The sequence below is a fragment of the Tamandua tetradactyla genome, chromosome 10, assembly GCF_023851605.1.
Source record: "Tamandua tetradactyla isolate mTamTet1 chromosome 10, mTamTet1.pri, whole genome shotgun sequence".
Classification (NCBI taxonomy): domain Eukaryota; kingdom Metazoa; phylum Chordata; class Mammalia; order Pilosa; family Myrmecophagidae; genus Tamandua; species Tamandua tetradactyla.
Window position 1 is genome coordinate 49,418,337 of NC_135336.1, and position 16,783 is coordinate 49,435,119.

A 16,783-nucleotide genomic window follows, 5' to 3' on the forward strand; every position below is an offset into this window, starting at 1 on the left:
TTATACTTTTGTTCCCTCCCTCGCTGTCTATTACAGTGAAAGACGTAAGGCGTAGAAAGTAGATGTGTTTAAAGTTGAACACTGCATCTGTTATTGTAACTCAAATGTGTTGCAATAACTACTGTAGTTTTAATAATAATAATTTTAAAAACCACAACAAACCTGCATTGCTTTTTTAAAAAGTCCCTTAGTCTTAGCTTCCAACTAAAACCATCCAGGATCCAGGTTTCCCACTGTCTCCAGTGGCCTGACGTTTAGCAGGGGTGGAGCAATGAGCAAGCAGGGCCTGAGGAGCAAGGAGTGAGGGATGGGGGAAGTCCCGGAAGTCATTGACCAGAACGAGCGTCCGCCTCAGTGGGTTCAGCTTCGGCCGCTGTCCCAACAATAACAAGGCGCGCGGGCTGGGCGGGGACCGGCCCCGCGGGCTTCCGAAGGCTGAAAGGGATTGGAGCAGAGAGATGAGGGGCTGTGGAGTTCGAGGAATGGGCCGGGAAGCTAACGGGTCGACCCAAAAGAGAGCGTGTTGATTGGGTGAAGCGCAGCCAGACGGACCGGAGCCGACCACGGATTGGCCGTTGCAGGAAAAGGGGGCGTGGCCGGCGCGCGCGAGAGGGAGCGCGAGGGAGCTGGTAGCCCGCCAGCCAGCCCCCGAGCTAGAGGCGCGGGCAAGCGCCGCGAACCGGGGTCCCGGCGGAGAGCGCAGGGCGGGAGCTGCGAGTCCCCAGCTTCGCCGCGGCCGCCCTTTGCGGCTTGAACGCTCGGTTTCCCCCCCTCCCTCCCCTGAGCTCGGGCCTGGGGTCTCGGGGCGGGGAGTGAAGGGTAGAAACGAAGGAGGAGGAGGCGAAAGCTGGGTGAGGGGCGGAGGGGGTCCCGGCGCTGGGCGAGGCGCGCGCTGCCTCTCGCTCTCCCGCCGCTGCCGCCGCGGGTACTGTGGCCCGGGGCGTGTGAAGCGCCCCCACTATGCAGGCGGACTCCCGGCCGCGGCGATGGCGAGCCTGGCGTTGGTGAGAGTAGGGTTCAGCCCGCAGCTTCCCGGAGTCTGGGCCTCGGCCGCCGCCCCCGCCCGGGCCATTTTCCCCCTCTCCCGCTCCCTCCCTTCATACTCCAACTCCTCCTCCTTCATGCCTCTCCTCTTGCTGTTCTTACTGTTGCTCCTCCTGCAGTTCGAGGACGCCGGAGCCCAGCAAGGTGAGTGGTCCCGGGGGAGTGCGTGGCGCGCCGATCCCCGAGAGCGGCGGGGGTGCGGAGGAAGCGTGGGGGCGCGGGTCTCCCGGCACTTAGCGTAATCTGCAGACGCGTCGTGAGGTGTGGGGGTGCGGGGGTACGGTGGTCTTCCGTGGAGCTGCCTATGCCCTCGCTGCGTCTTGATTTGAGAAGGTGAGTTGTGTGTCCCCCAAGTTAGCGCGGCTTTCCTTTTCCAGCAAAGCAGTTCATTTCTCTGAAAAGAGGAAAGTGGGACCCTGCTCTTAAGGCCTTTTCTCTGGTATTAGATTCTTCTTCTGGGGGAAATTTTTGAAAGGAAAAGAGAACTTGTAGAGATGTGACCGTATGGGTAGACAGCGTGGAAAGAGAAGGAAATTGAATAGCATCTTAAACCGATTGAAGTCAAATAGTGGTAATTATTATCTTTTGGGAAAGCTCAGGTTCTAAAGCGAGTGGAATCGACTCTCGTGGTCTTTGAGTGTTGGAATATGTCCTTAACTGGTAGATTGCCTGGGTCAGGCACTGCATTTGGCTCGAGTTAAAGTGCTGTATTATCCCAATGAAGTGTTCCACGGGGAATAAGAGCCTTTCCAGAAAGTGACAAAAAAATTTTTTTCCATCTATAATCCTTGAAAAACCTATTCCAGAAGAAGGTAATACTTGTTTATTGACTAATCATTATAATGGAAAGAGAACGCGTGACTTTTTTGTTTCTTGGTTTTTTACCTGTTAATACTATTTTCAGGCAGAGTACCACAATTTTGATTCAGTTATAAAACGCATGTTTGCCATTGCATTTCCCATTTTATTGCCGTGAAAAGGATAAGGATTGTTACTTATCAATAGGAAATTTGTTTTGTCTTGTTTTTAATTGATTTCCAATTTAATTGGAAATTTAATTGATTTAAATTGATTTAAATCCACCTTAATGATCCACTTATGGTTTTCAATAAAGTATAGAATCACGGCCCTAAACCTGTAATTATGAAGTTGCCAAAATTTTTGACGTGTATGTGGAGGTGATCTCTCTCTCTATAAGGTAAAATTGTACTTGATAATCCAACCTCTTTAGATGTAGGCACTTTTCTACACAGTATTATTTAAAATTTCATAGGTAGAAGTATACCTAGATTTTTGGTATTCTAATTTTAGTTAGGTTATCTTCTTAAATCAGTTATTGAACATCAGGACTTAAAAGTTCAAGAGTGTGTGAAATTCTTTCTCCTCCCTTGAAGTTTTAGCGCTGGTGTATGTACTTTCCTCTTGGTAGTGAAAAGACATAACACAAAGCAGATCTATAAATGTGGCTGACCTTTATTTAAGGCTTACTTTTGCCAGACACATTTCCGAGTGGTATTTGTATATTAACTGATTCAATCCTCACCACAACCATCCAAAAGAGATATTATCCCATTTCAAAGATAAGGAAACTGAGGAATAAAGAGTACAAAGTACCTTGATACAAAAGGGAATTTTTGCTATATAAGCAGAAGCTATATAAGTTTTTCCTATTTATAGATCTGAAATGCACGACTTTTTTTGTTTTTTGGTTTTTTACCTGTTAATATTATTTTCAGGCAGAGTACCACAATTTTCATTCAGTTATGGAACGCATGTTTTCCATTGCATTTCCCATTTTATTGCAGTGAAAAGGATTTTCCTTTTTTAACATGATATAAAAAAGGAAATTTTTTATATCATGTTAGAAAAATGTTGAAACAGTATAGAATTATTCATAAGTCCCCTCCCCCAAATAAGTAGTTGCCCTTGTTTTTAGAGCTTCTTAAGCCCACACTAATCAAACATGCAACATTACCCTCTTTTTTTAAGTTTTAATAGCACTTTTTACCAGAACATTTTAACAAATGTTTCTCTTCTGCAGTATCATCTGTGAAATATCAATGTTATGTAAGTTAACAGAGACTAACACAAATATAAATGATAATTGCAAGCCCTGATTTCTAGTTCTTGTGTTATAGGTTGATTGAGTAAATTTTAAGTCATTTAATGTCTTTGTACCTCAGTTTTCTACATCAGTACTATGAAAATACACACCTTTCTCATAGCGTGAATGAAAATGAAATAGTGTGAAGGAACTTTGAAAAGCATAATATAATTATTAATTATTCTTACTATTAATTTTGAGCTTACTAAAATAAGGGCGAGTTAGGTATACATTATCTGAAAACCTGCAAATTGTGTGGGATTTGAATTCCTTAATTTTTGAATTATATTCTTAGCCAAGAAACCCTGACAAAGTCTGTGATGAAATTGCTTTTAAACCAGGGTCATACCAGCCTAAAAAATGTGCTTCAGAGACCACTGCTATTCCTTCACATAAACTGAAAAGTATTCTCACTTCAAAATGAGAAGCAGTGCATTGAAATATCTTTGGACTTTTAATAATGGGAATGACCACACGTTCTAATGTTAAATGACAAGCCAGACTTCTTTATAAGAAGTCTTAGGAAGTAGACTGGAAGGAAATAATAAAATGTTAACAGTTATTATCTTTTGCTAATAGAATAGTGGGTTATTTCTTCTTTATACTTGTACCAAAATTTCTAAATTTGTATACAGTTAGAATAAAAAAAAGACTGTGGAAATTGTTCTTTAATAACACTTTTTTTTTTTCAGCCAGCCTTGGTAGAAATGAATTTAATATGTATGTTGAGGTAGACCTGTGCTTCAAGATTTTTTTTCTTTTTTTAATCTTTTAGACATCATTGTGAAATACACAGCAGAAGATAATAGCTCATTCCAATTAATGCCATGCATAGGTATTCCTTAGCAGATTTTCAGAGTGACTTTTCTTTTTAATGATCTCAGAATAAATTTATCATTGGTCTGAAGAATTGTTAACCTTTCACAGTAGAAATGTGTTATAACCAATCTTATTTTGCTAATAAGTTTATAAGTAGATTTTATTTGTTTGTATATATTTTTCTGTGTTGGTCTTTTAGGTATGGCTTATATTCGTATATTTTTTCAATGTTGAGTATGATATTTAGAAGTTCATCTTCAAATTCTCATATTTATTGAAGACATTTTTTCGGTAAATCTCTCTAAGAAAAACCTGAGTTTTTGTAACATGCTGATTTTATATTCACTGTTGTAATAAATTTACTTAATAGTAAGTTGATGGTCTACTATGAATGAATTTATGTCTCCAGTTACAGTCTTAACTGTAAGAATTTGGGTCAGCTCATATTAGGAGCCCAAATACCTACCTCATTATATCGGGAAGGGCTTGCCTGCCTTCTTTGTGGGTTAGACTATTATTTGAACATGGTGAAAAAGCAGGGCTTTAATTTTAAAAATCCATTAAGACTGACTTGTTTATGCCTTCATTTAACATGAAATGTGTTTGAAGATACTGGTTTTTGATTGCTAAATTAATAAATATATGAAACAAATTAAGTTCTTTCTTGAAAAGAATTATTCAGTTACACAGTGAAATTTGAAACTAACATGTGAAAAAGGTTTTTATTCTGTCAAGTAGTGCCTTTATTTGCTTATGATACAGGCAATTTTTTCTTTGAACAGCGTTTGTGGATTGTTAGAAATAAAGAAGTTATCTTGCTTGGTAAAGAGACATATCTAATTATTTCTAATGTTGACTTTTCCATTGTCTTTTATGACAATGGAATTTAGAATTTTCCATTGTCTTTTCTTGGTCTCAAAACATTAGAGTTCTTTTATGTAGTTTTATTTGGAGACAAACGCACAACGTTTTCTGCTATATTTCTGATTAATTTAGTACTATGAAAATTAGATACCACATACTCCACATGCTAATTAGCAGATTAAAAATCCACATTTTTAAACTTGTCAATGAAAATTAATTCCATAATTACGTTTTTAAGTAGATTTCCCAATGTTATAAGCAAACAATATACACATTATTTCCCTCTAGGGATAGTTAGTTGGGACACCTGCACTTCATTTTAGACCAATATGAAAAAATTCTTACAATGGCCAGATTGGTATAAGTATAAGTATCAGCTAGAAGTAAAATGACACATGAATTTAGAAAGGAAAAAATTAGACTTTACTATGAAGAGGAAAGGTTAGAGAGGGATTAACTTTAAATGTAATGACTATACATAAAAAAATGAACCTGGGATGTGAAAGCCCAAGTAGTAATATTGGCCATTAGTGAATGTACTAAAATAGAAAGTTTCTACTTCCATTTCTTCATTTTGTTGGAAGAATGAGGAATGATGACGTAAGCTTAGAAGGATTAGGAAAAAACTTCCTAGAGATAGTGATACTTGCTCAGTGTAATAGTTGAAATATGAAGTGAGACAACTTGGCATTTTTTCTTGTGGATTTGGTTTAATTTATAATAACCTTATGGACATAGCACTTTGCATTTATTTTTAAAATATTGTACATATAACAGTGACAGTCCCTTCAAACCAAAGACTTAGATGATGATTGTTCAGAATTTATTCCTTAATCAACTTAGAATTTTTTATGTTCCTTCCTTTTCCATATTCATATACCTATATAATTTTACATTGTTATAATTTTAATAGTGTGTTATATTCTGTGGACATATGCTAAAAGTAATTTATAGGTTAATTTAGCTCACATAAGCATACCTATGAAAACAAAGCAAGGCAAAAATTTCAAAATATAAAAGTTCATTGCAAGACATTGATTATTTAGGAAGTAATTGATATATCATTTAGAACCGCTATGATACTGTTTTATTTCCTTTGATTAAATTCTCCGATGTGAATAAGATCTTTCAGAAAGTATTTATTTCAAAATATTAGCTTAGAGTGGTTTAGCGGTAGAATGCTCACCTTCTATGTGGGAGATGGGTTTGATTCCTGGACCATGCACCTCCCCCCCCAAATAAAAGTTAGCTTAGAAACATAAATCATGCTAATTTTCCAGATAAATATAATTCATGAGGACAGAAAAATACAGATGTTCAAATTGGTATTTACTGAATGTCAGTGTCCTGTGGAGCAGATGGGATAATGGAATGATTTCCAAAGGCTGCTAAAACATCACCTTTTAGGTTACTCTTCACTCTGAGGGGTATGTGGTTGGAAGCTTCCTCAACGTCTTTGTAAGGAGAGTGGGTCCAGAGTTATCTGTAAGGCTTTTGTTGAGTAGGGACATGCAAGTTTCTTGTCAGAACTGAATTGCTTTGGATCAAAGAGAAGATTCTGGTACTCTTTACCATTCTCTCATTAAGAACTATCAGTTTGAAGGGGTACTAATCATGAGCTCCTAGAGAGCATGCGCATAGGTCAGTATGGTCCTGGAAGAGTAGAACATTGTCATTGTCTTCAGAGAACCTACAGTCCAGTTGAAGCAGTAATTATCTGCAAGTTGGAATATATGTAAACATTACCAAGGAAGGATCAGAGTGCTATGGGTTTTTAAAGGAGGGAGACCTCATAACACCTGGGGAAGCAGGAGAAGCATTATTCATAAAGTGGTTTTAGGTCAGTGGGCTTTGAAAGATTCATAGGTTTCTAATTGACAGGAATGACAGACATTTGAGGAGTAAAACACAACATGTAAATAGCAAGGAATCAGGAAAATCTGTCATGTTTCTATGACTAGCAACCATCTCAGCCTCTGGTCCCACCCAGTGCTTCCTTCTTGAGCCCGGTGCCCTGCACTCTGCCTAATCATTGGGCAAATATTTGTTTTTGTTTTTTTTTTCTTGTTACTTGTGGGCCAGCCACAGATACTGCCCTCTTGGAGCTATGTTAATACTTCCATAGTGTAGCCAGCAGCGCCTTCATCACCTGTAAGATATAAGCCGGACTTCTTTGCATATTATATATGTAACTTTTTTCGTGATCTGGTCTCTCCCTTCCTCTCTAACCTAATCTCATGCCAGACCCCCTCACACTTTATACTGAGCTTCTTTTGATTCCTCTAATATCCGATGTCCTTTCATACCTTTTCGCCTTGTCTGATACACTGATCCCTTTACACAGGCACTTTCCTCTACCTGGAATGACCTTTCTTTTTTTCTTCTCTACTTGGTAAACTCCTACTCGTCCTTCAAAACCTTGCTAGAATATAACCCCCTCTGTAAAAAGTTCTCTATCACCACACACCTGTTTTCCAGGTTGTACGTGACAGTTATTTCTGTTCTTTCATTAATCACATTTCAAGTATTTGGCAGCAAAGAGAGTTTTATTCATTTTCTTACTTCTAATACTTAGCATGCTGTCTGTTGTTCAGTAAACATTAAGAATTCCATTTCTGGAGTGAGTCTGCTACCCTAAGCATATTATTTGTTGTTAATTCTCAGGCACCTGCATGCCCTTCATACTACTGTTCTTTCTCTAATCTCCACAGTTAGCCTCTGGTTCAAGAGTCTGGGCTGAATATAGCCCTCTCCTACTTGCTCAGGACCTATCAATCTGCCCAGCCTTTTCCAGCTGCCCTCTTCACAGGAACTTGACCCTTTTACTATACTCCTGTGACAGTGAGAGCCCTCCTCATTCACATTTGGAATTCTGAAAGCAGACATAGCTTCTTAGAAACCCTGCTTTGCCAGGTCTATCAGATAGATCTTCTTTAAGACCAATGACAGCCTGTATCAATGCCAGACCACTCCCTTGCCTTTTCTTTCAAATTCTGATTTGAATGGCCACTTCTAGCATTAGAAAAATCCCTTTGGTTTTGGTTCTAGTAGTTGCCTTCTTTTTACTCACCTGGGGGTTTTTCAGCTAGCTGCAATAATCTGGTGTCAAAAGAGAGCACTGAGAAATGAAGGCTGGGAATGTCAGTGGGGGTATTGTGGAGGACTTTCCATTGAGGGGCAGATTAAGAAGTTTGTACCTGAGCCATTTGACATGGCATCAACCTTGGATTCCTCCCTTTCACCCTGTCCATCTCAAGGTTTACTTGTCTCTTTACCCAGCCATGGCACCAGGAGCCATCGTTTGTGATACTTTTCACCTGGTTCTTGAAAATTCCAAATTAAGTCTATGTGCCATTCCTCACTATTTGCTTACTCTAGTTCTGGATAGCTCCAGGTTATTGGAGAAAGTCATGTGGTCATTGTAATTAGATCAAGTATAAATTAGAACTGTCTAATCAAATCTCATATGGTGATTACGGTTCAGCAGCAGCATTTTAATTATCCCTTTGTAGACTGAATTCCTGCCCTACTCCTCATCCTTGCACCATGTGACTTTGCCTCCTGCCCTACCTTTCCTCCTTTCTGAAATCGACTCACCCACCTTGCCCATATCATTGCTCCGCCAGGGAACATAAGCCTTGTTTTAGTATGCTGTAAGCTTCGATAGTGCCTCTTACTCTGTATCTGGAAACATACTGAGACCAGCACTGCCTTACGTGTCTTTCTTTTCTCCTGCTGGCTTCCAGCTACCTTATATCTCTGCTTTATTCAGTGATGAGCTTTCTAAAAAGTAGACTGCATCTATCTGTACTGTACATTTTCTTAGTGTCTGGCACACGGCACATATTTGTTAAATGATGAACTTCCTTTTTAACCCTTAAAGCCTAGCTTTTGTACTTCTGAAACTGTTATTTCAACTGTCAGCCTTCTGTGTGTGTCAGAGAGAGAGCGAGAGAGAGAGAAAGATAATTTTGTCTGGCTTCATTATTTTTTGCTTTGGTGATCTTTGAAGGTACAGAAGCTTTGGATTCAGGCAAACCAGTATTTAAATCCTAGTCATATTGATTTTTGAGATCCACTATCACTGTAAATGTTTATAATTATATAACCCATTCTCTCTTTTTAGAATGTGTAAGGGCCAGAGCCAAATCTATGTGGGTAATTATTGAATTTTTTGTCCAAACAGTGAATCAATAGGTTAACTAATGAAATTTTTGTTTTTCTTTTCCCAACTCTGCAGTTAAAATCTTCACTGTCATATCTTTGCTTTTTATTGAGACCCAATGCTTTTCTTTCCTTTTGCTTCCTATTATTGTTTAGGAAGTTCTGCTTATGGATACAACCCTAGTTCAATGAAAGGCGCCAGAACATGCAATAGAGGAATGGCACGGTTAGGATTATAGTTCACACAATTTGTCCTTAACTGGCCTCTGACCAACTAAAATCTTGGTCCTGGTTTTGCCCCTTACCTTTTAACCTCTGCTCTTTCTCCAACTTTCTCCGTATTCATGTGTTTCAATATTCTTTACTCTCCACCCTTAGAACATTTATTTACAGGTTCATGGTTTCTCTCTTTCTTCCTGGCATGTCCTTGTTTCTGGTTACTCTTTGGATCTTGGAAACTAACTTTGCAATCTAGATGTAGAATAGGCATTCTATTGCATGGGTGAGGAAGGATGTTTGTTAGGACTCTGAGGTTTATTGGAAATAGAAATCTAAATCAAAGTAACCTAAAGCAAAAGGAAAAAGTATTGGAAGAATTCTGAGGTAACTTGTGGAGTCTAAGATCCAAACCCACACAAGCCAAGAAGAAAGCAGGAATGCGGTTTGACCTCAGGCACCAAAAACTCTGCTTAATTCTTCTCTCTTGCCTCAGTTTGGCTTTCTCTACATGTTAGAAATCACGATCGCTTGTAATCCCCAAGTTTTAATACTGGAAATTCAGGGATTTTCCTTATTATGCAAGGTTCAGAAATTGGAGGGGTGGTAATCATTGACCCAGCATGTGTCGCTACCCACCTGTGGACTAGTTAACTAGAGCCAGTTGGCGCACAAGGTCATATAAAAAATTGGGTGAAACTATGGGACAATTCCTGGAAGAAATATAAAGGAACTTTTAGAGAGCAGTGTCTTCTACAAGGAGGAATAATAAAGTATCCACTGTATTTTTCATAAGTTTTTATTGAACTGTCACAATTACCTTGCAAGATGAATAGTATTATTTCCATGTACAGATGAGGAAATGGAATCTTACTGAGGGTTAGTGTCCAAGATCTCAAAAGTTGGCATTGTTAGAATTTAAATCCAAGTCTTACTCTACAGCCTGTGCACATTCTGTCATATCACTTGCTTATCGTAATTAATAGCTTGTTTGGGTTTATTATATTCTAAGTTCAACAGTGTTCAGAACCTGGTATATTCTATTTCTGTACTATTCTGTGACTACAAAGATGAATAGAATGTGTTGCCTGCCTAAAAGATTTACAACTTGGTATGGTAAACTGACACAAATATGCTTAAAATTATGATAATGGGAATGAGGAGAAAGATCAGAGGATTCCAAAAAATTTCATGAAAAAGTTGATATGAATAGGTGTTTGCTAGGATGAGGATGAAAGGCATTCTTAACAGAGTGGAATAGCATGTGCGTTACACAGAGGTGAGAGAGCTCCACCACAGCTGGAGCAGAGAGGTTATGGGGGAAAGTCAGGAGATGAGACTGAAAAAGGAATCAGAAGCCATATTATATGGGCTTTATATGCCTTGCTGAGGCACAGCAGTAAGACATCAAGTATAGACAACTGTTGGAAGAAATCTCTATTCAAAAAAAGGAAAAGTGAGAAAGACTATGGAGAGATACAGTGTAGAATTTTGTGTGTTTTATTGCTTTAAGGTGTATCAGAGTACAGATCCTGGTTACCACTGGAGATGTATCTGATAAGATATAGTTTGCCCCCAAAAAGGCATAATCATGACTCAGGCTTTTATAAGATGAATACACATCAGAGATTTTATTCAGTTCACTAATTAACGAGGGAATAGATGAGACAGTAAGATGCTAGAACTGGTCCAAAGAGTACTTGAGAAGCTAGGTGTTTATAGACAGTGAAGGACGTGGCTGCTGAATTAAATGGTCAAAACTAGTTAATGTCCAACAGGCCCATAAATTGTGACCTTTGGTATTACCTTTTCAACTACACAGAAATTATATATATCTCTACCAAGCAAAAATCTTCACATTGACATGTAGCTTCATTCACTAAGACTGGGACCTTTAATCAGTGGTATTAATCACTGATTAATCAGTGATTAAATCAGTGGTAAGTAATAACAAGTGGAACTAAGTACTTTGCCATATAATTATTGGGTGGCTTTAGCTCTGATTGGCATTTAAAGGATATGCTGCTAACCTTTTAAAAATACATATTTATCTAAGTTTCAGGTAATTTTTCTGACACGTTTATTAGAAGAGATGGGGCCTGAGAATGTTTAATTAACTTTTAGGTGATTCTAATCTTGACTAAAGTTTGAGAACCACTGAAAAAGAGACTATTGAGTAGCTTTAAGTGCCTACCTGAGATTGGAACCCATTACTCTCTAATGCACCCTTCCTCTGGGAAATGTGATCTTGTTTTTCCAGCAGTGCTCAGCTCCAGAGAGATCATTTAATCTAGGATGGAGTGGGAGTGGTGGTGTTCAGGCATATAATTTAGGGGCTGGGAGGTCAGAAAGAGTAGTTAACGCATTGGACGTGAGTTTGGGCTAGGTGGGGAAAGAAATTAGGCCAGGATTACTAGATTAAAAAAACAGAAAGTATGTTGAGCTGAAAGTGTAAGAGAGTTGAAAGGCCAAGGAACTGTGACCAAAGAGTGAGATGTTTCTAAGATTTCGGAGGTGGGAGTAGTCTCTGATAATGGCAAAACAAAGTCCAGGTTGTGTTTCTGAGAGTGAGTTACTAAAGTGAAGTAGGGGCCACTGGGACAGGCTGTTAGTAAGAATTACTTTCTCATGGATTTATAGTTGCCACAAGACTCTACTTCTGATGCTTCAAATCTGCTGTTAATTTCTAAACTATGGGCTGCTGTTCTCTTATTTTAGCTAGGTTGTAGCTGAATGCACTGGATCAACATGATGGACAAAAGCCTTTTTTGGTCTTTTATGATGATAATAGCACCCACCAACATTTATTAAGCACATAATTGGCTAGACTTGGCTCTAGGTGTTTCTACATGTTCTCTCATTTAATTCTAACCTTACAGAGTTCATTCAGTTTGTTTTCCCATTTTGCGTTTAGCAAAACGGAAGTTTAGCAGTGGTAAGTAACTTTCTCAAGATCATATGAGTGGTAGATATAGCATTTAAATTCATTTTCTGACTTCAGAGCCCTTGTGCTTAGCCATTATATTATAGGTGAAGTGTAGTAGGGGTTGAAGAGGGTTTATATATCTCACATTCCTTCATGTGGTTCGGCATTGTAAATTATCACATGTGCAAAGATGAGTCTGGGTTTAAGAAAAAAGAATAAACCTGGTCGTTATCCTTTGCCTAAAAAAATTGCTGCAATGAGTCTTTTTAGGATGTCAATACAAATCCATCTCATGCAGTGTTTTAAAAATGCAGTGAAATTAATATTGCTCTGCACTATCTGTTTCAAATTTTTAGTGATGCAACTTAAAAATTCTTACAATAATAGGACTGACTTAGTATCTATGGTCTAAGGATTTACAATGTTAAATAATTTATTAAAAATTCCTGTTGCGTCTTTTTGAAATAGGGCATATTAACAATTGCAGTTTACACTTTTGAATAACTTCTCTACTCCCTAAATGCCCCACCTCTTTTTGCAGATTATAGTAAGATCTGACAGGTATATTATGAGATATGACTGAAGTGATACTCATTTAGAGGGTATACAATCAGACTGACCAGTTCACAGTGATTAAAAAAAAATACTTGCGAGTTCATTGAAAAAGTATAAACTTATTGTGGTTTCTAATAATTGTAATGAAAGTTACATTGCTCCACATTTTTGGCATATTTGTACAAGTGTCCTGCGTTAGTGTTTGCAGTTGTTAAGGGAGTGTTTTCAGAAGCCACTAGAGTGTTCATATTACTAAAAATCAGTACTAAAATAAGTTATATAATTTATTAGTAGTAATCTGACTAAAATCTGGGGGTGGCTGGAGAGTCACAAGTAATCCGCATCATGAGTACATACTTAAAAAAATATATGCACTTGAATTGGAATTTGAGAGTACCCCAAAATAAGCATGCATTTTTGGTTGCATTGATTGCCATTTAGATATGTTTAATGTTCTTTCTGTTGTTTTCTCTAGGGAGAGTAGTATAGCAAAACCAGTTCTTTTCCTAGAAGAATATCTTGCTTAACACATCTAACCTTATACTTCTTCAGAGAAAATGAACACATGTTCTATGGGTAATCCCTAGATAAATCTGCTGCCACATAATGGTGCAGGAAGATCAAATTCCAGTGTTTTTTGTCTGTGAAATAAAGTTAAAATTCAGTAATCTCTTTTACAGGCTTCTGCTCTTGATGGTCAATTATAGTCTGGTAGAAGTTATCTGGAAAAAGGTGGAGGAGAAGTGGTGGTGATGATGGAATTAAGGAGGAGGGATTGGAGAAGGACAATTAATTGGTGGTGTTGGAATTGGTGTTGGGAGTCTGTGAATTAGTCCTTGGATATGATCAACTTTGAAAGTTACTTTTCCAGTAGTAGTTAATGCTTTCTGTCAGTTTTCCTTGTGAAAATGAGAAGTGAGTGATGTAGCCTGGGCGTGGATCATGATTTGGTGTACAAAGTATGCATTCCAGTGTACAGAGCTAAGCAGAAAATTTGAGAATCATTGTTCCTGACCCTTTTAGCTCTTCGTTTTCCTCTGTTGAGAACTCTTGACTCACAGAAAAACATCATTTGAGGGCTGTAGACTAATAGAAAGGACTTTTAAAAAAAGTTTAAAAGCATTCCATTTACTTGCTCTAAAAATTGGGAAGTAGGAATATAAATTCTTTAGTAAAACCATTGATCTTTGGGGGAGAATTATTCCCTGTGTTGTACTAGTCAGCAGAACAGCATTACCCTTTTTGGTCAGATTACACCTAGCCAAGAACTAAAGCAATCTTCACTCTGAGATTTCCTAGCCTTTGCTCTAAATCAGTTTTCTCAAGCTCATCACTGTTGCTGTTTTGAGCTGGATCATTCTTTGTTGTGAGGGCCACCCTGTGTGTTATAGGATGTTAAGTAGCATCTCTCACCTCTTCCCGCTAGATGCCAGCAACATCCACACATACACGTAGAATTGTGACAACCGGTGATTTCCCCAGATACTGCCAGGTGGAAAGCAGAATGACGCCTGTGCTGACCCCTATTTGAGAACCACTGCTCTAAGTGCTCCAGGAGACTTGTTTATAAAAATATTTTCCTAATTTTAGTTTTGCTTTTAAATATTTTGCCCTATTTTAAGTATCTGGGGAAAATAGGTTTTACTTTTAAGAATTGTGAAAATAAACTGGAGACGAATTTACTAATTTGGGGATGAAAGGAAGGACAAGGTCTTCTTTTGTATACTTAGTCTAATGTTTGCCACACTGCAGGTGGGGACCCATAAGTGGGTCATGAACTCAACTTAATGGGCCAAGAATATACTGGAAAAATGTATAGGGACATGGGGTAAAATGCATTTCTTACTTTGGAATAGCAAGATAAAATTTGAAAGCTGCTGTCCCAGTAAATATGTGCATATTTGCCTGGCCTTCCCAGCGGAACCGGAATATGTATAATTTCCAAGCATATACTCTGTAGCAGTTCGTGTTTGGTGGAGCCAGTTAAGCCATTATCTAGTCAGGTTAAACTTATCAAATAGTCTCTGAAATATGAAACATTCTAACTTGTTTGTATGTTGTGGTATATTTGAGACTTTCTTTTACTTTAGTTTCTGGTGCATGTCATCTCGTTTGCTGGAGGAGAAAGCTCTGAACTCCATCACATATTTTAGAACATTCTTGGCACGTTACTGGTGGCCTGTTTGTGCCCTCCCCCTACACAAGATTCAAAAAAAGACAGCTCCATTTTAATTGTTTTCTTCATCAGCATGCATGCAGAAGTCCTATATTTCATGTTACTGTTTATTTTTTTAACTTACATAGAAATTATGCTTTATAGAAGAAAGGCCAAGAAGCATTTGTGTATTTATTGGGAGTCAAACATAAAAGTAAGCATAAAGACATCTAAAAATTACTCCTAGCACTCTGCTTGTACTTTTTGTGGAATTCATTTTTAAATGACAAGAGCTTAAGTTAAATAGCACCCTATGGGAAATGAATTCAGTATGATAGTTTGCCATTATTAACTCATAGATTCTGCCTATTAATATGAACTTCTTGGCTCTCTGAAAACTGTAAACATTTTGAATCACTTGAATAGCTTCTTTAGTTTCCATTTATTAAAGAATATAAATTTATATATTTTGTTATTTTATTCAGTGGTTATTTTTTAAAGATTGATACATCTCCAGAAAACAGGTTTCCATTTTTTTTTCAGTAGTAGGAGGACATTTTAGACTAGTTTCATAATGTTAGAACCTCTCAGGATTGTTGTTTTTTTTTTCTTCTAAGGAAAAATGTTAATAATTGTTCAAAAGTTATTTATATTACAATTTATTTATTTTCACAGTGGAAGTTTTTGTATCCCTATATTTTTAATTTAGATGATCTCCAGTAGAGATATTTAAGGTATTTTCCTGCTAGTTTCAGGGAAATTTTGCTTTTTCTTGGCTGATTATGTAACATTCTAAGTTTTATATTTGCTAAAGATTGGTGGGTATATTACACAGAAGCCTGCATGTTTATTTTGTACTGCCTACTATTATTATCATATTGAACTGCTACACAGTGGTCCTTTTGTGTGAAATGAAAGCAGATGTGGAAAAATACCTGAAGTTTAATGTTGATGAGAAGTTAAGTTATATATGAGAGATATTTGTTTAGGAAGCCAGATTTCTATTATTGACCTTTTTTAAAATTGACTTCAGAGCCACAGTGATATCTTTTGAAAGAGAAAATTGCTATCATTTTAAAGTATGTTTTATTTTCCTGTTAAAAAGAAATTCATTTGAATCCCATTATTACAGAATGCTAAAACTTCTAAATGAATGTTATATGTTGCCTTCTAGTTGCTAGATAAACAGACTTTATGGTAAAAGAAAGGATGTAAATATTTGACTTTTAGAAACAAGATATTAAATTACCTCAGTTTCCATATCCAGTTGCTGAAAAAAAATCTCTAGGGCAAATAATGCAGCTACCAAGATAGTAAGGTCATTTTTTGTAATCTTTAATAAGCCATTAAACTTTTACTTTTTCCCATCCTTCATAGGAAAAAAAATGACTAAAAAGTCAAATTACAGTGGATATAAAGTTAAACTTCTTTAAATGTTGCTTTAACACCTTTGAGAAGGAATGCCTTATAATCTGTAATATGGTCAGTAATCTTACATGATCTTTAGAGATAAGTAGGTTTTTAGAAATCATTTAGATTCCTACAGAAATTTTAAAAGGGGGTTGAGATAATAGTAAATGAATAGTTGAAATTGGTTGCATACTTTTTTGTTTCGTATTTACTATTTTTTTGGCATGGACTGGCTCCAGGAATCTAACTGAGGTCTCTGGCATGGCAGGCGAGAATTCGCCGCTGAGCCGCCATTGTACCACCCACATATACTTTTGAACAAATTATTTTAAATTGATAATCTTTTAAAGATTGGCTATATCATTTATATGTATGTATATTTAACTCTTGTTAAGTTATGCTTATTTCTACCTATTCAGATGGAAAAATTCTTTGAAATTATAAAGGTAATCATTGATTATTTTGGCCCAACTTGGCTTCTCTTGGCTCCTATAATAGAAGACTATAAGCTGTGTCATTTCTTTTA

The 16,783-nt window shown here is 37.4% G+C and overlaps 1 protein-coding gene across 1 annotated transcript in view; it reads left to right on the plus strand.

Annotated features, from left to right (window-relative positions):
* The first annotated feature begins 639 nt into the window (after window positions 1-639).
* DCBLD2 (discoidin, CUB and LCCL domain containing 2) overlaps window positions 640-16,783 on the plus strand; it is a 99,111-nt gene continuing 82,967 nt past the window's right edge. Inside the window, exon 1 of the mRNA XM_077118621.1 lies at window positions 640-1,188. Within this exon, the coding sequence (XP_076974736.1) occupies window positions 987-1,188 (202 nt within the window). The 5' untranslated portion in view covers window positions 640-986. The remainder of the gene's footprint in view (window positions 1,189-16,783) is intronic.